This window comes from Lates calcarifer, linkage group LG12 (assembly GCF_001640805.2).
Source record: "Lates calcarifer isolate ASB-BC8 linkage group LG12, TLL_Latcal_v3, whole genome shotgun sequence".
NCBI classification, from domain to species: domain Eukaryota; kingdom Metazoa; phylum Chordata; class Actinopteri; family Centropomidae; genus Lates; species Lates calcarifer.
This window is the reverse complement of record NC_066844.1, coordinates 22775961-22795401: the sequence shown is the minus strand read 5'-3', so window position 1 is coordinate 22795401 and position 19441 is coordinate 22775961. Positions and strand designations below refer to the sequence as shown.

The 19441-nt window shown below is 40.9% G+C and overlaps 2 protein-coding genes across 13 annotated transcripts in view; one reads left to right on the top strand and one right to left on the bottom strand.

The window, feature by feature from the left end:
* Positions 1 to 12527, top strand: part of LOC108886459 (AMP deaminase 2) — a 28983-nt gene extending 16456 nt beyond the window's left edge. For 8 of the 9 annotated variants that reach the window (XM_018681340.2, XM_018681339.2, XM_051074296.1 and 5 more), the window contains 17 exons: positions 2129 to 2259; positions 2596 to 2726; positions 3304 to 3372; positions 4225 to 4336; positions 4454 to 4640; positions 4907 to 5048; positions 5188 to 5277; positions 5384 to 5513; positions 5677 to 5871; positions 5985 to 6116; positions 6204 to 6367; positions 6587 to 6713; positions 6792 to 6955; positions 7049 to 7169; positions 7965 to 8138; positions 8264 to 8374; positions 8581 to 12527. In XM_018681340.2, coding sequence (XP_018536856.1) covers positions 2129 to 2259; positions 2596 to 2726; positions 3304 to 3372; positions 4225 to 4336; positions 4454 to 4640; positions 4907 to 5048; positions 5188 to 5277; positions 5384 to 5513; positions 5677 to 5871; positions 5985 to 6116; positions 6204 to 6367; positions 6587 to 6713; positions 6792 to 6955; positions 7049 to 7169; positions 7965 to 8138; positions 8264 to 8374; positions 8581 to 8796 — 2396 coding nt within the window. In that variant the 3' untranslated portion in view covers positions 8797 to 12527. The remainder of the gene's footprint in view (positions 1 to 2128; positions 2260 to 2595; positions 2727 to 3303; positions 3373 to 4224; positions 4337 to 4453; positions 4641 to 4906; positions 5049 to 5187; positions 5278 to 5383; positions 5514 to 5676; positions 5872 to 5984; positions 6117 to 6203; positions 6368 to 6586; positions 6714 to 6791; positions 6956 to 7048; positions 7170 to 7964; positions 8139 to 8263; positions 8375 to 8580) is intronic. The other variant, XM_018681338.2, reaches the window with a different exon arrangement.
* Positions 12501 to 19239, bottom strand: eps8l3a (EPS8-like 3a). 4 transcript variants are annotated; one of them, XM_018681347.2, is made up of 20 exons: positions 18196 to 19239; positions 17522 to 17613; positions 17349 to 17428; positions 17189 to 17253; positions 16941 to 17099; positions 16627 to 16773; positions 16468 to 16532; positions 16267 to 16385; positions 15996 to 16168; positions 15796 to 15892; positions 15628 to 15701; positions 15437 to 15511; positions 14847 to 14992; positions 14588 to 14723; positions 14380 to 14423; positions 14204 to 14300; positions 13992 to 14099; positions 13488 to 13573; positions 13009 to 13141; positions 12501 to 12879 (listed from the first exon to the last, which is right to left on the bottom strand). In XM_018681347.2, the coding sequence occupies exons 2-20, from the start codon at positions 17584 to 17586 to the stop codon at positions 12868 to 12870; spliced, it is 1881 nt and encodes a 626-aa protein (XP_018536863.1). In that variant the 5' UTR covers positions 17587 to 17613; positions 18196 to 19239; the 3' UTR covers positions 12501 to 12867. The 4 variants fall into 4 exon arrangements, with proteins under 4 accessions (XP_018536863.1, XP_018536860.1, XP_018536861.1 ...); XM_018681344.2 differs by having other exon boundaries at positions 15790 to 15892; positions 18196 to 19238; XM_018681345.2 differs by having other exon boundaries at positions 15790 to 15892; positions 17522 to 17608; positions 18196 to 19238.
* Between the last annotated feature and the right edge of the window lie 202 nt (positions 19240 to 19441).

Here is a 19441-nt window from a genome sequence, read left to right as displayed (position 1 = left end):
AATTAGCTGCATAGAGTTCCTTTCTTTGTTTTTCTTTACTTTTAATTTAAAAATCTGCTTTGTCTCAGTTTTGTTGTATCTACTTGCATAGAAGTCTGTGGAAGGTTTGTGGATCCCACTACAATGATGTCATTGAGATAAATAGAGTTGGGGGTTGCTGGATTAAGAGTCATCTGTGTTGGAAAGGCCGGGGGATTACACGGATACTATACTGGGGACGACTATGTTTGTGTGTGTGTCTGTATACTTAAAGTCATCTGTTTCTACCATGTGAAGATACGTGTCTATCAACATGTGTGTACTCTGTATATAACCATGTATATAGCACTTGACTGATAAATTTGCAAGGCCAGTGTATCAGCTGATATTAGCTTATTGCACATAAATCAGTATCATGGTATTTGTAGGGCAAGCAGCAAGAAATGTCAAAGATCTGTTGAAGGTTATTTAGAAACAGTGTTACCATTATGTAGTTTGTTGTTAGTTATGGGCTATAAGGATATGCACATATGTTAAAGCACTCTTTTTTGTCCTTCTGCATATTACATAGATTATCAGTAGATCATTGAACTCACATCCTTTTAAAACTTCTCTGTGTAATATTGAAATGTTTTACACTGTCAGACCAGTATTAGTATACAGTGGAGAGTTACCCTCTGTTGATTCCCAGCTCCACAGCCTTGGAGGCAGACAACAGATGGCAGAGACTAATTGTCAGAGGCCAAACACAGCACCAACAATGAGACCAATTATAGAGGAGAGTGAACGCACCACTCCCAAAGCCATAGACTTATTATGAGTGAGTGAATTACTGTGTGTGCACATAACTATGGTTATCTTTAAATTATGGTTCTCTTAAACTTCCCTCAAAGGCTGTGTTTAGAAAGTACACAGAAATCAGGAAACTTAATTTCTCTCAGTCTTAGGAGACAGATGTATTTTGTTCCTTAGTAGTCCTCCTCTACTGTATTTGGTTTAGTCTGGAGTGGAGCTGGCATCATCTGTTTCCAGCAGGTCTAGAGTGGGGAAGGCCCCTCTGTGTCACTCTCAGGTGTGTTTACGCATGTGTCAGTGTGTACATGCGTGTCCCGGTAATTTTTTTTCAAGTGTGTGCATGCCCTTGTGTGATTGAAGTGACACAGTATCTGCCGGTACAGCTGTCTTTCCTTAAGCCAGCTTCTGTTCTTGGACATTTTACAAGGATTTTCATGCTCTGTCACGGCTGCAGCCACTGTCACCAGAGCTTCGTAGGTAATCACAGTTATGCCCTATTTGAATTTGTTTAACTTCTGGCTGGCTCCTTAGTTTTAGCAAGTCTTTGATGTTTAATGTTTAGATATAAGAAAAAGGGACTAATGTGTTCCTGAAGCTGAAGGAAGGAAACAAAGGAAGTTCTTGGTCAAAGATTGCTCAGCAATAAGAGCACTGTTCTTCTCTCCATAGCATGTCTTTGATGGAAGCCTGTTAGTTGAGCTTATTTAAATTATTTATCTGTCTGTCTCTGTTTTCAATAGACTGTGAAATGATAAACAGTTCTTTACTTTGTAGAGAGATTGGTACCATGCCTATCATGGCTTAGCTGTGAACTTTTAAAGCACCTTTGTGGTTCATATGTAGCTGAAGCCCTATGACTTGTTTCAGTCACTACACATTGCACATGATGTACACGTGTGTTGGTGTGTTTGGAGAGAAATCTTAGTTATAAAAACTTTACTGTCAGAGCTGTTTCAATGGTAAACATTTACATTGTAAACTCCAAGCTTTACCAGTCCAACAGTTCTCTGCATAAGCACAGATGCATACATTTTGTGAGGCAACTCTTAACCTGGTAATATTCATACAGTTCCTCTCAATATGCCTCATACAGCGTAAGGATTTCTGGAATGCATTATTTAACTGGAAGTACAGTTACTTTACCAACATTTTACCTAAGCAAATTAATCTGTGTGTTCTAGAAAACAGAAAACATTTTTGGGTATGACCTTTGCTATGCAGCACTAAAAGGTTGAGTGGTATGAATGGATGCATTGTCTTTTGAAAGTAAAGACTATGTAATCATTTCTGGTTTTGACAACAAAGAGACTTCATGTGTTACTATCACATACTGTAACTCTGTGTCTACTTACAGATCTGTGTGGTGCATCTGGGCCCAAGCCCCTCAAGCCCCAGCGATCCCTACCAGGGACACCTGTTTCTCTCACACACTATCCAATTGACCTGCGAACATCCATGGAGGAAAAGTACAAAGAGATTGCTGAGGTAAGAACTGAAACTCAGACAGATATTAATCACAGAAACAGAAACACCGCAAGCTATGATAATTGTGGGTACAAGATACATCTTTGGGATGTATAGAAGACAATGGTTTATTGACTGACTACAGGAAAACCCAAATAATAAAAAACTGCAGAACTCTAAGGGCTAAAATAATGACTTGTGAAGTGTGCAAAACATCAGAAACCAGTTCAGTATCTGTTTATAGCTTTATTTGAAGGTAAATGTAACAGGTGGTTTTATTTGTCCTCCATATGTCCATATGCATTAAAACTGATCACTTTCCAGTTTTATGACACCATAAACTTATGTTTACACTAGGAGCTGTTCACACGCAGCCTGGCAGAGAGCGAGATGCGAAGCGCTCCATATGAGTTCCCAGAGGACAGCCCTATTGAACAGTTGGAGGAGCGACGACACCGCCTAGAGAGGCAAATCAGCCAAGACATTAAGTGAGGAAATGCAAACATAGTACACACACAGAGCCAGTTAAATAAACTCTTTACAGGACCTCAAACAGACATAGCTCTCCCACCTGCCCCTCCCCACCTTTTACACACAGTCTTTCTTTCACTCATGCACACATGCTTATCAGCTTCCAACATGCCAGTTTGTGGTCTAACTAACCTCAGCAATCACCTAACTGGGCTAGCCAGCAGTCGGCACCTGTGTTCTGGTGTTCTAGTCTTCTTGGTGGGTTCTGTCTTGGTTGCCAGGGTTGACGCTATCTCCACCACTAAGCCGATCATTTGGGTGGTTATCTGACATCCCCCGCAAGCCCCTGTTTACCAGTCGGGGTTTTACCACTACTAACTGATGATATTTTTCTGTTTGTGTCAATCTCCTTGATCACTTAATACCTAAGGCTTTGTGTGGATGTGTGTGTGTGTTCATATGTGTCCTCTTGCATATATTTGGTCTCTCTCCCTTTTGTGTGCTTAATTTCTTCTCACTACCTCTGATGCCCATCTGCCTCCCCCTACCCTTGCCTTGCCCACACTATACTGCGCCGCTGCATATCACCCCAAGGCTTGAGCCCGAGATCTTGCTCCGCGCCAAACAGGACTTCATGAAAATCGACAGTGCTGCAGACCTAGAGTGAGTGAGCTCTGCTTCCGTATGATTTTCTCTTTGGTTCTATATTTTCGTTGAACTCATCTCCATTTTGCTTGCCTGTACTCTGCAAGAAAAAATGCATGGCAACTACTTACCTGACATTTTAGGTATTTGTCAATACTGCACTGTATATTTATCAGTGTCTAGTCTACATTGTGTAGGAACTCTGGACTAGTTTAAGTACTTTTCTCCAAAACCACAGTCAGAGATTATCAGCATAATGAGATGGACCACATCTTCCCCCTGCTGGTGACTTGAGAAAAGTTCAAATGGGTATCTTGTTCTTTTGTTTTTGGTTTTCTTAAAAAGTATCTTAAGTTGATCGTGTATCTTATATGATCTTGATTTAACTCCGCTCTTCTTAACTGAGATATGATTTCCTGTGTTAACCTTGTTAGCTATGAAGGTACCTTTCCACTAGTGTTTTTTATCTAATCGTGCAGCTCCTGAAAGAATCTGCAGGAGAGGATAGAAATTGTTCAGCTTAATGTTAAATGCTGCCACACACTACAATACTCAAAGCTATAATTGCAGCTACAGTGCTCCTACAATTAAAACAATGAGCTTTTTTTTTTTTTTTTTAAGAAAACATTCACTCTGTTTTGTAGTTTGTGGTGTGTGTTGATTGATGGCATCATATACATAAAGCAGTTGTAAGTTTATTTGATCTCAGTACTAAAATGTGCATTAACTGAAGCAAAACATCTCTGTCATTTTCCTTTCTGCCAAACTTCCTCCTTACCTCTGCATGTTTTCCATCTCTGTGTCTTCATCCCTCTTGTCTACCTGTCTCTGTTTTTTTACATTTTACTTTTGCTCTCTGAATATTTTAAGGTTAATGAAGGACAAGAGTGTGGACACTGTTGATGATGGCTTTAAGGAGAGAGAAATACCAATGGAGAAAGAGTACCAGCGGGTCTCAATATCCGGAGAGGAAAAGTGTGGGGTGAGGAGCTTCTCTTTGATTTCTTAGTCATCTTACAAGCAGTCAAATCAACAAATAAACAATAAAATCAATTCTACTCAAATCAGTTCTCATAACTGTGTGTTGATATCTCTCCAGGTGCCCTTCACGGACCTGGTAGATGCTGCTAAGTGTGTGGTGAAGGCACTATTCATTCGGGAGAAGTACATAAACCGATCCATGCAGAACTTTTGTAAGACCACAGCTCACGCCTTACAGGACCTCGGGATGAAGCCTCTGGATCTGAGAGTGTATGATGATATACCAGAGACCCCTGTAGATGCTGGTATGCCACATAAATGCTGTCGAAAAAAAAAAAGAAGAAGCTATATGCACACTGTTGGAAAAAACAGTGAATAATAAAGTGAGAGAGAAACACTCCCATAACAGCTGTTTTTAAATGTTTTGACCGGACAAAATGAAACCACAGGGGACACCCAGAGCCACTTAATAAAAACTCCTACACTCTGTCACCTCAGCAGTTTCTGTATAATTGTTAATCATTCCTCATAGTGTGGTAAATTGATTATTATCCACCCCCTCTTTTCCCAGATGCCCCCGTCCACCCACCTGTTTCAGAGACACACCCCTACGACAATCAGGACCCCAAGAACATGCCGCCAGACACAGGATATGGGTGCAAGATGGTGGATGGAGTAGTCCATGTCTACACCAAGAGAAACAACATGGACAAGTATGTGTTTGTACAAGGAGGACAACAAACAGTATTTACACTGATTAACAAACAAACAAACAAAAAACAAACATAAAAACAAGCAACAACAACAAAAAAACAGGAGTCTGGTTGTAAAACTTATTGCCTTTCTGTTCAGGAGTTCAGAACTGGACCTGCCATATCCTGACCTGACGGAGTACATTGCAGACATGAATGTTATGATGGCGCTCATCATCAATGGGCCAGTGTGAGTTTTTCTTTGACAGTATTATTCTTCAAATGTCATTGTTTTTTTCTAGCTCAGTGTACATTTTAAAAGACATGTCTGTCTTTCCTCTGTATGGTGTTCACAGGAAGTCTTTCTGCTACCGCCGCCTACAGTATCTAAGCTCTAAATTCCAGATGCACATTCTCCTGAATGAGATGAAGGAGCTCGCAGCTCAGAAGAAGGTTCCTCACAGAGACTTCTACAATATACGCAAGGCAAGAGCAAACCAAACAGCAGCTCTTGCTGCCTTCACTAGTTGATCCATCTTTTTTAATAACATCACTTGGCTACAAAAAGTTACAACAAAAATAAAAAATCTGCAACATTCATTCATATAAGGGGTATCTCTGTTGTTGTTCTGCTCTGTGCTGAGTCCAGGTGGACACGCACATACACGCATCCTCCTGCATGAACCAGAAGCACCTGCTGCGATTCATCAAGAGAGCCATGAAGAAATACCCTGAGGAGATCGTTCACATTGAGCGTGGCCGGGGTCAGACCCTAAAGGAGGTGTTTGAGAGCATGAACCTGACCGCATTTGACCTGAGTGTCGACACTCTCGACATGCATGCGGTGAGAAATGGAAGCAGCAGTACGAAGTGGCTGAATAAACTGTACTAGTTTTTGTACAAAGAAATACTGTTGAACACATGTAGTGGATTTAACTGGATTCTCTTACTTCTCAGGACCGAAACACATTCCATCGCTTTGACAAGTTCAATGCCAAGTACAACCCCATCGGAGAATCCATCCTCAGAGAGATTTTCATCAAGACTGACAACCACATTGAAGGAAAATACTTTGCACATATAGTCAAGGTGTGAAAAACTCATTTATCTTTTTTAGCTAATTCAAATAACTTAATAAACTGATACATCAGTAGGTTTTTGTCTTTATTTATCAAGGAGGTGATGTCGGACTTGGAAGAGAGCAAGTATCAGAACTCTGAGCTACGTCTCTCCATCTATGGCCGCTCTCGAGATGAATGGGACAAACTGGCTCAGTGGGCCGTCAGACACCGAGTCTACTCTGATAATGTGCGCTGGCTTATCCAGGTGCCACGTCTATTGTAAGTATACCCCCAGTTTGCTTTACCTTGTTGCTGAGGTGTACAACATTTAACCACTGGTCAGCAAATGTTGATCTAACAGACACAGTTGTAGTTGGAGAATAAGCCAAAAGGAATGCGTCAGTTTAATGCAAAGAAGGTTGTTGTGACGTGAGCCAGCCCAATGATAGTTATCTCTGAGATAACTAAGTGTCACTGTTCAATCACCGCCTCTCTTAGTGATGTGTACCACACAAAGAAGCAACTGGCTAATTTCCAGGAGATGTTGGAGAATATCTTCATGCCCCTGTTTGAAGTCACAGTGAACCCACGCAGTCATCCTGAGCTGCATCTCTTCCTTGAACATGTGAGTATTACTACACAAGAAATCCAAGACATCCTGATGATTCACATTCAAAGAAACTAACCGATTGTTGTTTAACAGGTGGTGGGCTTTGACAGTGTGGACGATGAGTCCAAACCCGAGCACCACATTTTCAACCTCGACAGTCCACTGCCAGTCAACTGGACAGAAGAAGACAACCCACCTTACTCCTACTACCTCTATTATACTTACGCCAACATGACTGTGCTCAACCACCTGCGAAGGTATGGGCCAGCTAGACGCATTTATAACTCACAGAAATCTCTACTGAGGGTTTGTGTAATGTTGTTTTTTTAATATACATTTGTCTGGCACAGGCGGCGAGGCTTCCATACGTTTGTCCTGCGACCTCACTGTGGGGAGGCGGGGCCAATCCACCACCTGGTGTCAGGGTTCATGTTATCAGAGAACATCTCCCATGGGCTACTGCTCAGAAAGGTCAGGACGGGACACTGGATTGTTTCAGAAAGACGGCCATAAAAATATAACATTTGAAATATGAAAACTAATTTGGAAAGCTTTCATGTTTGTTGAATTTGCCCTTTTTGCAGACCTCGTAGCGTTTTAATGGGTGAGTGTTGCGTGTCAAAAAAGGCTGAGCACATTAAAATGAACACTTGCTACTATCTGACACATATTTACAAATTTTGCTGAGACTGTGTCAAAGAGCAGTTAATTAAACCTGGCAGTTTTTTTTACTGGCATTTGATTTGGACTGGGCTAAATAATGTTTTGAGAAGCATAAAGAGAATTACATAGAATTGGTCTCAATCCTTGGCCTTCACTGGAGAGGTTCAAGGTTCAATGTATTCATCCATAAAAGCTAAAAATAGCAAGGTTATTTTTAGTTTTATTGCAGTGCTCCCACCCTAATCAACCAATGCTGATTACCAAAGTGCAGGAAACAAATGCACCCAAAATAAAACCATAGATAAAACAACATAAAACCATATTACATGATGAAACTGAGCAAAGTAAAAATAGATCAAGGCTCTGGTTATGATCCAGTATCCACCGTGGGATAAAAGAGAGAGAATAGTGTTTAGTGTGTGTGACAGGTGGTCTGCTGCTGTGTTCAGTGACTTTATGCAGCACAGCAAAGCAAAACAATGCTGCCAGTCTGCTGCTGTTGCTGCTAAGGAGTCTGAAACAAAGATGCTCTTGCTGCTATATTTACCTGTTTGTCTGTGTCTCTATGTTTCTCTCTCTCTCTCTCTCTTTGATATCCATCAGGCCCCAGTGCTGCAGTATCTTTACTACCTGGCTCAAATTGGCATCGCCATGTCACCACTGAGTAACAACAGCCTGTTCCTCAGTTACCATCGCAACCCGCTGCCAGAGTACCTGTCCAGAGGGCTCATGGTCTCTCTGTCCACTGATGATCCACTTCAGTTCCACTTCACTAAGGTCAGTATGATGGAAGTTTGTCTGAATGTATGTATGGTCTGTGTTGAAGATACACATTGCAAAAAGATCACCAGTAGTGATCAGGTAGAAACCACATTATATCCTGGCCTGTGTGTGTCTCCCAGGAGCCTCTGATGGAGGAGTACAGCATCGCCACTCAGGTGTGGAAACTGAGTTCCTGTGACATGTGTGAGTTGGCAAGAAACAGTGTCCTCATGAGTGGGTTTTCACACAAGGTAAACCAGTTTATAGCTCTCCTCGTTTTATGTATTTAATCAGTTTATCCATCTATATGATAAACTGACTTATTAAAAGCATGTATTAACCTTGCCAAAAAATTGTCCAGCAGTTGCCAGTCAGATGTTGTGTTTTCCTTCTGTATTTTACTGGTGTCTGAGCTTCCCACTCATGTAGCTTCGACTGATGATTCGACTGATTCCAGGCCAAGAGTTACTGGTTGGGCCCCAGTTATTCCAAGGAGGGTCCTGAAAGCAACGACATCCGTCGCACCAACGTCCCCGATATCCGTGTGGCGTACCGCAGCGAGACGCTCTCTGAGGAGCTTCACCTCATCACTCACGCTGTGCGCACAGAAGAGCTGGATACTATTGATGAGGAGGACTCTCTGTCCATGGGCCCTCTGCCGGGACGGCGCTGAGATCGCAGTCACTCGGTCTCATCCTGTAAACCCCAACCCTGTGGTCCACCAAGCAGGACACTGAAGAGACGTGGTGTATTTTTCATGCAGCATAAACACCACCAACCATTACTATAGAAGTATGCCGCACACTGACAGCTACACAGGTATCAAAAAGCCAAGGATACTGTGCTGCCAGAGCACTTCCGCTTCAACATTCATTTTTATGTTGCAGAAAAGGATTCTAAATCCATATTATTGTTAACTGTTTTAATTTCTATTTGAAGTTTTCCCCTGCTGTTTTTATAGCCTGTGTTTGTAATGTTGTCTGTGACATGTTCAGTCTCAGTCAGCATGAGGAGGGTTAGCAGTGATGACCAGCACCAGAAATTTTTTGTGAATGAACAGCAAGGAAACACTAGAAGCCAGTGTTTACCTCACCAGATACACTCGCCATAGCCATCAAATGATCCCTGTGATGTTTTCTGTCATTCAGTGATATTTTCATCAGGGACATCACAGTGTGTCGTATCTCTTAGTATTTACAGAAACACTGACAACCAGCACATTTAAACTTTCTTAACAGCAAACCTGCTCTGAATGTTGCTAATCTTCCACTCTATAGTCATGCTGCTTAAATAACCTTAGTGTATCTGTAATCCTCATTATACAAACTTATAATGAAGGACTACAGATGCAGTTTTATTGGAGTAATTCTACAACATTGTTGGTGATGGTGGAACAAACCTACACAACAAACTTGCAAACAAGCTTGAAGAGACTTCATCAGAGTCCCATAACAAAGAGGGGATAGCTTCTGTCTGAATGCTGCAGTGCTGAATATCAGCCATGCATGGTGCTTGGTGTGGTTTCAGATTTCCTTGCCAAATTGTGCACACAGAACCGTTCTTCCGTGACTTAGATCAGCTCCCGAGAATCACCGTAGCCGACAAGTTGAGAGAGAAGCAGACTTTTCTGTGGTTGGCTGCAAACATTCCATGAAGCAAATGGTACTCTTTAGCTGCAAAAGAAATGACTTCCAGTAAATGTAGAGACGTGTGTTGTTTTGATATTTCTTTGGGAGATATAAAGGGGAAATACGTATGGGAGATTTTAACCTCAGTACAGGAATGACCGCCTGAGGAGAACGCCCTCACCTTTACCTCACTGTGGCCATGAAGATATGGACCCTCTGTCCCTCCGAGGGCCACAATCACACTCATTCCTTTCCCGGTGAACGACCTAGAAAGTCATGGAGTTTTTTTTCTCCCTCTGCATGCAGTGCACTGTACATATGCACCAAGCCAAGACTTCACAGTGCCTTTTCATTTTTGGGCACTGCATGCCCATGTCTCTCCAAACTGTTTCCATGTAAAAGGTTTTCTTTTTACCACATAACAAGTATTGCATTTTTTCCTTGGTCATTTACATTAGGCCTCTATGCTATTATAATATCCACACCAATGGAACTGAAACCACCTAGCTGCATGCTCGGTGTAAAATAGCTTTTACCTTCATTTGTGATGAGGAAAGTTGATTTGTTTCTAGCTCTCTGCTTATAAGTGCTTTTCTTTGCATGCCTGCATGAATAATGGATGACAGGAGAGAATGCGTTGTTTGCAGCAAGCTGTAATGTAAAGCATCTTAACTAATTCAGGGCTGCAGACCAGCTTCCGAGTCAGAAATCAGTTTGTGGCGGATATCGCAGCAAACAGATTCAAAACTCAGCATTGTTCACCATGTAGACATGAGCAAACCATGCTGGGACATGGTTAAGACCGTCTCATGGTTTCTTGTAGCATTTGTTTTTAGCTCACCCCCAAATCTGATCAAAGCTGGGACCACACGTCCCACATTTTTGTATTTTACACTCATCATGTTATCTTACCACTCTACCTGCCACTGGACACCGTCCAACCTCCCATCAAACTGTGAGCATTCTTCTTAAGACTAGACGCTACTGTCGAGTAATATACGATGCCAAGACTATAGGATAATGAACCAGAAAATGTCTAAGCCTTTATCTGAATCACCAACTGTAATGTTTTAGGATATCTACATGTTTGCTTTATAGATGATTAGGATAAAAGATGAGGATCCACCTTTGTTCAGTGAGAGTACAGTAGCTTCTAAGTGTTGAAGGGATAAAGTGTATTTTTTTAAAGGCGATATAGAGATAAGAATTTTTATATTCACAATATATTGATGTCAAGGTTTAACATTTAGTTTTGTTGCTGTTGATAATTGTGGTTTAGTACAATGTCATGAAAATAGAGTTTTTTTCAATGCAGCTTTATTCTATTAGCCTTTTTGATTTGTTTAAGCAAGTAGACACAATAATAGCATCAGTTCTGCCTATTTAATATCATAGTAACCTTGTTTCCTCGTGTTTTATTTTTTGATTCCTGGTAGTTCTCAATGTTTCAGTAAGCCTGTAAGATCCATGATAGAAAGGTACATGATTGATACCTCTTACTTTAAAGTCAAATGTCTCCACCATAGCCTGTCAGAGAAAAACTAATCCTCATTCTACACCAGAAGCGTTGACTCTCTCTGGTTTTGTCAGAGTCATTCTCCCTCCACTCATTCTCTGATCCACTGATGGACTGTGATCTACACTGACTTCATCATCAGTCCACAGGCAGAAGCACAAAGTGTATTACCATATATTTCTGTTTAATTGCTGCAGCTTCATTTCGTTATTTGCCCTTTACTAGTTACAACCACCTTGTTGATGACTTTGTAATCACTGAAAGACAATGAGGACCTGGACCAACCTGGACCGTTTCCATCCATTCAGTTTCACAGCATGTAGTTTGCTATCTTTATGTCTACTTCTACAGTCACCACAGAGCCACTCGTGTGTGCACTTACAGCATAATGCCCCCTACCTCACAAACACCAGTCTCTGACCATTGTTCTGATAATGCAGCTCTGTGTTGTCCTCAGCAACAACAGGGCTGCAAATAATCATTACTTTCACTATTGACTAATCTACTGATTATTTTCTCCATTGATCGCTTGGTCTGTAAAATGAGAAAATAGTGACAAATATCCATTATTATTCCCTGTGGCGCAATTTGATGTAATATATTGTTTGTTTTGTCCATTCAACTGAGTGCAAAAACCATAAATATATGGTTTACTGTGGTGGAAAACAGACAAAGCAACAATTTTTAGCTTGAACCTGTGAATTTTTCATCATTTTTGCTTGAAAAATTATATAAACGATCAATTGATCATCACAATTGTTGCCAAGTATTTTTCTGTCAATCAAGTAATTGATTATTCCCAGTAAATAATGGCACGAGAGAAGTGATTCACATGAGAAAAGAACAGTAAAAAATATTAAAGGTACTGTTGAGCAGTAACATTATTATTGTTTGGATGCCAACACAAGAACGCACCAATTATTCAAATATATTACTCACAGATTAATAGTTTACTCTCTACATGAGTATTTTTTTGTGGTTAAAACATATAGCTTGATTTATTTCTGTGCACTAACCTCACAGTTAATTCATTACAAGTACTCACACTCAAGTTATGTTTGTGTTCAGTTGGTATTTTTCTCATAAAGTTCTCATTTTTTTTGACATGGGATCTTTATTTTTGTAATTTTGACTTGTCCATTGATCTGTAGCCATATTATTGCCTGAAATGGATTGCCAGTGTTTTACAGATTCCAATGCTTCAGATAAGGTTCATGTGTAATGTCTGAACAATGAAATAAAGCATGTTTATTCACTGAATCACTGTGCTGTGCTTTAGATAACTTATTTACAAATTACATAATGACCATATCGATTAGGCGCCTACATTTTGTCACAGAGTTCACATCATTATACATATTATTACACATCATTAGCACAGTGCTACTGGCCTTTCATTTACATTTGATTGTATACAGATTTGATGACATGTTGACATTTCTGAATGGTACCAGACAACTTCACTAAGTGAAATTTAACTTATTTGACTTTTTATTGCATAATATTCACTGAAGGCCTCCAGTATTTAACCACTGGTGATGTGTTCTGGTCCATGATTCCTCCTCCTTCTTCCTCTTTGATGTCCTCATGTCGGTTTCAGTTAATCAGCAGCCTATGTTGGTGAAACACAAAACAAACAGAGAGGTGTCTGTGTTTACACCAGCATTTATCATTGGGATAATAATAAATCTGCAGACAGACAGTAGAGACGAATGATGCTGCACTCTGATCTGTGACTTACAGCCATGGTGGACTTGACTGCCTGCAACTGGAAGAAGACTCTCCCTCCTTCCTCAGGACACACCGTCTTCAGTTCCTCCCTGGTCATCCCCAGGAGCATGGAGCCGCTCAGCACGCCCAGACAGCGTATGGTGCTGTGAGATCAGTAAGTAATATTGATCTCTCATTAATCAGTACTGGATTTCATTTAAGCAGGAATACTGTAACTTTACCAAACTGTAACAAGAGTGCAGCTTTCTAAAGTTGCGGCTGTTCATTCAAATTCATTATGAAAACAAACCTCCAAATTCTGCCCAGGTATTAAAGAGGTAATGATATCCTCACTTTGAGACCATTCAGTCGTACATGCAACTTTTAAGGCTTTAGTCCATTAGCGTACAATATATAACAACTGATAAGACATCAATCAAATGTAAATGGTCTAATTCTGATCTAATTCCTTTCACTGTGTATATTAATTTAATAGTAATGTGCACCTACATTTTACTAAAGCCTTTGTCTTCCAGCCAGGCTTTCACTTCTGCAGGCTTGGACCTCTTTGATAGGACAGGAGTGCCATCAATTTGCTGAGAAAATGAAATGATATAAATGATTAGAGTTTATTATTAGTAGCAGTAGTAATAGTAGTGTTGTTGTTTACACTATCACCCTTAGTATACAATGTTACAGAGCTGTCTTTCAATGGGAGAAGCTTTAAATAATGTATAGAAATTATTTAATCATTCTTTTTCTTTTTTCTGTGCAGCTCTGACTTTTCCACTCTAATTTACTCAGGTAAATGTCAGCCAAAAGGTCAAAATCACTGAGGTGACACATAATTACAGGAAAGCATAATGTATAAGAAGTGACTGCTCAAGTTACTCAAGTGCAGTTTTCAAAAGGCAATCAGTGGTTGAGAAAAAGGTGTTTTCTGAGGTGTAATACAGTAACTCAGTGGTTTTGTTCACTGCTGTCACCAGATCACCCAGTTTCTGACATTTTTACCTCGTAAGGTTGTTCATCATCTGGAGTCTCCAAGACATTATTGGGTATGTAACCCTCCTCCCTGCTGTTGTTCCTCACTTTCCACCACTGCTTTGATGTGTCCAGCACCTGTGGATGGACAAATCACAGGCTAACCATGGTACTGAAGAATTATAGGACTTTCTAACTGGATGCCACTGGTTACAAAATAAAAGAATGTCACTAAAACTCACCTCGACTATCTCTCCTTTCCTAACGGTGAGCTCTCTGTGGTTTCTGGAGATGAAGTCGCTCTTAACACGCATGGGACGTGGTTGTGAATGACCGGAGCTGAAAAAAACACATCAATAACTTTGAGGCTTAAAATGTTCCTATTATGCTGAATTATACTGTGTGTACTTGTGCTTACCGTGATTTCTGTGGGTGATGTGGTGGTGTCCATTTAGCTGAAGTCTACACAGAAAAAGAAAACAGACTTGTCATATATATTTTTTTTACTTCTTTTTCCTTTTCCATAACTTGAGCTAGAATTAAGATCCTATGCTGAGTCATACTGCTTGCAAACAACCAGTCTGCCTGTGCTGGTGTAATGCTGAATGTTTGATGTAAAGGTTTACCTGGCTGGGTGCAGGCCGTGGACTATCTTGTCTGCTCACAGGTTCACTGAGGTCACTAACTTCAGGGGGCTGCCAGCCGTCAGAGAACTCCAGAGTGTATGTTGGGATGTCCTCGTCATCCTCTGGCCATTGGGTACTGGTAATGTTGTAAAAATCATATCTATTATCATGGCATTATGTCACATACACACAGAACTCTGATACACTTAAGTAAACCAAAAAATGTAAAAAGATCCAACACTGTCCACCAGTGTCCCACCTGGGGATGTTCCAGGCGTCTCCCAAGGACTGCCACAGTTGGTCCTCCTCCGGGGACGCCTCTTCACTCATGAGACGGATGCACTGAGGCATTAGCAGTGGAGCCACAATTGTTGGTGGCATACCATCAGGACAGTGAGATACCACCTGGTGAGGAAAATGATAATCAAACTTGTAACAAAAATCAGCTGTACTGTGCACCTGCCTAGTCCTGTGCTCAGTTAGCTGCAGGGCTACATATACTAAAATATGAGCAGAAAGAGTACAGTATGCACACTGAATTACAGCTCCAACATTGTGGCCAACACATAGCACATAGCACATAGCACACAGCTGAGCACATATTTTGTATAAAATGAACTAAAATGTCTTCATAAACGATAAAAAAAACACAATAAAGTGGCATTAATTCAACAATTAAAAGGTTTTAAATTTAAATTTAAATTTAATCATAATATTGAGCTAAAATACACATGGGAAAGCCTGAATTAAAACATACAGAGCAATACTATTTATAATGACAGATGTGACATAATATGTGTTCAACTTACTCAAAATAATTATTCATCTTTAAGAGATTGACTGACTTACAAATGCTAATGTGGAGAAGAGGGAGTGAACCAACTCAGGAGCACTGGGATTATGAATCTTGCCATTGAGCTCCCCCTATCACGATAAAACACACAGCAGCAGCAGCACTGTAACACACACTGTACACCACAGAGTGAACAGGAATAATTCCAGCCATGATGACAGTATGTAAAGTGATTAATGACACATACCAGAAGGTTGAGAGCATATTTGGTCTTATGGAAATATGTTTCAAATTCTTCTGTAGAGGGCATCCCGTCCATGACTAAAAAATAATGTGTATATGATGAGGCCGTCTCGACTGATGACATTTTCTATGTAGTGACCCTCCATGTATGTCTGCCTTGAATTACCTTTACCCTTTTTCTTCTTCTTCTTCTTTGAATTTTTAGCTACGACTGTTGCTACTTTCCCCATGAAGATTTCAATGTCACTTACAATATGATTCAAGATATCCTGTGAGGAAAGAGAGAAAGAGGATGAAGAAAATATGTCACAGGTCTTCAGTGCATGAAATCTAACTTCTATGTTTCCTGTCTCAGGGGTATATGACACTGACCACACTCCTTTCCAGCTCTGTGTACCGGCGAGGAGGAGACAGAGGTTCCTCTTCAGCTCTGAACGGCCTCTGTGATGGTATATCTATGTAAGGCGGAACCTCCTCCTCCTCCACTTCCTCCGCCTCTTCCTCCTGAGCTACAGCCAGCTCAGGCTCGTCGATGTCATCCTCCTCTATACGTACAAAGAGCAAAATGATTTGCACTGATTTTAACTCTGTGGTTAATAATCATTGCAGTAGTTGTACAGTATGTGTCCTGTTTCAGCCTCACCATAGTCAGGAGACGTCCACAGAGGCTGCGGGTGAGCTGCAGGCCTTGGCGCTGTAGGTTCAGGGGTTGCTGCAGCATTATGATGGTTTTTCACTCCAGATGTAAGTCCTGCACCGCTGCTTCAAAAAGTGCCAGAGGAAAAAAATCAATAAAGCTTCAAGTATAGAGTATGCGCTCCATAAAGTTACTGTAGGTTCTTACTTGAAGCTTGGATTCTCTCTCCTGCGTGACAGTGCTCGTGAAAGGTCCCTTTGAATGTGGTCAGCCTGTAAATATTGCCAAAAAAGCCACATTCACTCACTCATTTCTCTCCATTTTTAATCATAATGCTGGTCATTTTTGTGTGTTTGACCTCCTCACCCTGACATCATCACACTGGAACATGAAGACGGTGGTCTTATTTCTCCCGGTCTGCACTGACATAGTGAGCAGGGAGTTAAACACTCCAGCGTCCAGCACAGCCTTTAGCTCCAGGATGTCACTGAGAGCCAACAACTCCAGCTCCTCCTGGAAAAAGAAAAGCAGAGCAGAACGATTTGCCTTACACACTTGCACCTCCTTCTTGTCAAATTTAGATATGGATTTTAATATTCTCTGTCTGGTAAATTTTCATCACTCAGTGCTCTTCATGCCCTGTCCATAGAGACCTCTCCTGTAGGTGCCGTCCTATTTACCTTGGTTTCGATGTCTGTGAGCAGCAGGTTGACGCCGCGCACCTCCAGCAGCATGTTCTGACCCCACACACGACCCATCCCGTCCAGCAGCTTCAGGCGCTCCACGCAGTCGGCCACAGTTCTCAGCTCCTTCCCATCCAGGTCACAAGTGAACAGGTGCTGTAAAACACAGTTGCATTTAAGAACAACATAGACATGATGATTCAGAATGGTTCACATTTGAACAGAGATAAAGTTATGTATGATACCTCCACTCTGTACTGAAATTTGTCCATCATCTTGTTGATAGACACTGCATACTCCTTCCTCTGCACTGTGGAAACATAAAGTAGAGCTCTGTATTATATATAATATTAAACTGAACAGGTGTAATCACTGGTAATGTGAAGTGCAGCAGTGTTAACTCACAGTAAATTGACTTTGCGCTGGGCCTCGACAGACCTGAGACCTGTGATGACACCTCATCCATAGTCATGGTGGAATTACCACTGTCACAACAAATGCAAGGAATTAATGATCATCTGCTGATAAGTAAATAAATCAGTTGATCAGTCAATCACATGGAGCTGTTCGATACGTACTTAGACAGAACCGATCCTGTAAAGCTGTTGGTGTCATTGCCAAAGGGACTGTTGCTCCTGAACATCCTCAGGGCTGAGCTGACACACCTGCACTATCATATAAGACACGGTTTATAATGTAATATTGATGTGTAATGTCAGTGACATGAGATTAGTGAGCAAATTGCATCTTAGATAAATCTTTCAATTATTTATTGTATTATTTCTTATTCAAAGCTCCAAACGGCCGCAATAAATAAAATTATTATCAGTAAATTAATAAACATGTCTACTAGATATGGTCACCTAGCAACACAGAGCTTAGTTCATCCATTTCTGAATATTTCAAGAGTTTGCATATTTTAAAGACAGGTTTGCTGACGACTGTATATTACACAAGTATAAGAACAGACAAAATGACCTGTGAGGATAGAATAAGATGACAGATTTAGACACAAACACACTGTGATTGGTGAAGAACATTTTAAATCCGACTCGTCTTTTATCTCAAACAAAACTGTCTTAAAGATCTTTTCGATGTGAGGAATAAGGAGAAGTTTACGATGATGTGGATTTTGTTGAAACTGTCTTAAATGACACCCGAACTCTCTACTGCCCTTCACCACAGATGATTCACACAAATAACAAAGACGTACAGATTTCAGTTTCCTGTGGCGATTGTTATATGTTCTTACCTGTGATGTCTGGCAGTTGAACGGTGCTGTCACTTCCCTCTGTATTATTCACACTTTAGTACAATTACAGCTAACAATTTAATGCTTTACCTCAGTCAGCGACTCTATACGCCCAAGACTTCCTCATAAAGGAGAAGTACAAAGTCCACTGTCTCTAGCAAAATGATCTGTGCAATACTGAGACGACTCAGTTGAGGGTGTGAGGTCTTTAGAGTGGCATCCCGCCTGAGCAAAGGTTACTAAGTTTCCAGGGCCATAAATAAGAGGTTATATACCCTGTCAGCATTTTATCACTTTTCCATATGTGAAAATTGAGCCACAGTGTCCTAAATCTCCGTCTTCTCTTCCTCATGTAAACAGTTTGGTCCTAAAAATATGTAGGTTCTATCACAGATCATTACAACAAGAATTAGATGGACCACTGAACTACACTAAACTCACTGTCATGTTCATATGTTTGATAAACTTTTGGCTTTGTGACATGGTACATTATCATGCTGGGAGTAGCCATTAGATGATGGTAAATAGTGGCAATAAAGGGAAGCACCTGGTCAGCAACAATACTCAGATAGGCTGTGGTATTCAAACCATGACTGATCAGTGTCAAGAGTGTGCCAGAAAAACACACCGTTACACCACCACCAATGTGGGTTGTTGACACAAGGCAGGTTGGGTCCATGGATTCATGCTATTGACGGCAACTTCTCACCCTACCGTCGGTGAGGCTCAGCAGAAATCCAGACCACTATTCGGACTAAACTTTAGAGACCGCTGCGTGCAAAAATCACAGGAAATCATTAGTTTCAGGCTCAAACCAGCCATCTGGCACCAACAGACACGTCCCTGTGATCACATTTTTTCCCCATTCTGACGATGTGAACATTAACTGAAGCTGGAAATAGGAAATCTCATCAGTGTTGTCAAGTTGTAGCAGGTAACACCTTTGCCAACATTTCGTCTCTCTATCTTCTAGTTCTTTGTTAATGCCACAGAGTACAATTACATAAGAGTCGGTCCACTTGGCTCCACAATAAAACCACCAGCTCTTTGAGGGTGAAATCACATGGCCAAACATTAACCAGAGTGAATTCCTTAGTGATGTAATGAATCCACGGTAAACAACATGACCATATTTAGCTCAACAGGGTCTCACAAAGGAGCCTATAACGTGTCAAAGTGAGACAAAATATAGGACTAACAGGGCTCACATACTGATCATTATGTGATTTAAATGCAATGTGATGAC

Coding starts and splice junctions, on each gene's coding strand:
- eps8l3a (XM_018681344.2), bottom strand. CDS start 17,586: ATGTTCAGGAGCAACAGTCCCTTTGGCAATGACACCAACAGCTTTACA. Junction 17,100..17,188: donor AATTTCAGTACAGAGTGGAG/GTATCATACATA, acceptor TGTGTTTTACAG/CACCTGTTCACTTGTGACCT. Junction 14,301..14,379: donor CATCACCCACAGAAATCACG/GTAAGCACAAGT, acceptor TGTTTTTTTCAG/CTCCGGTCATTCACAACCAC.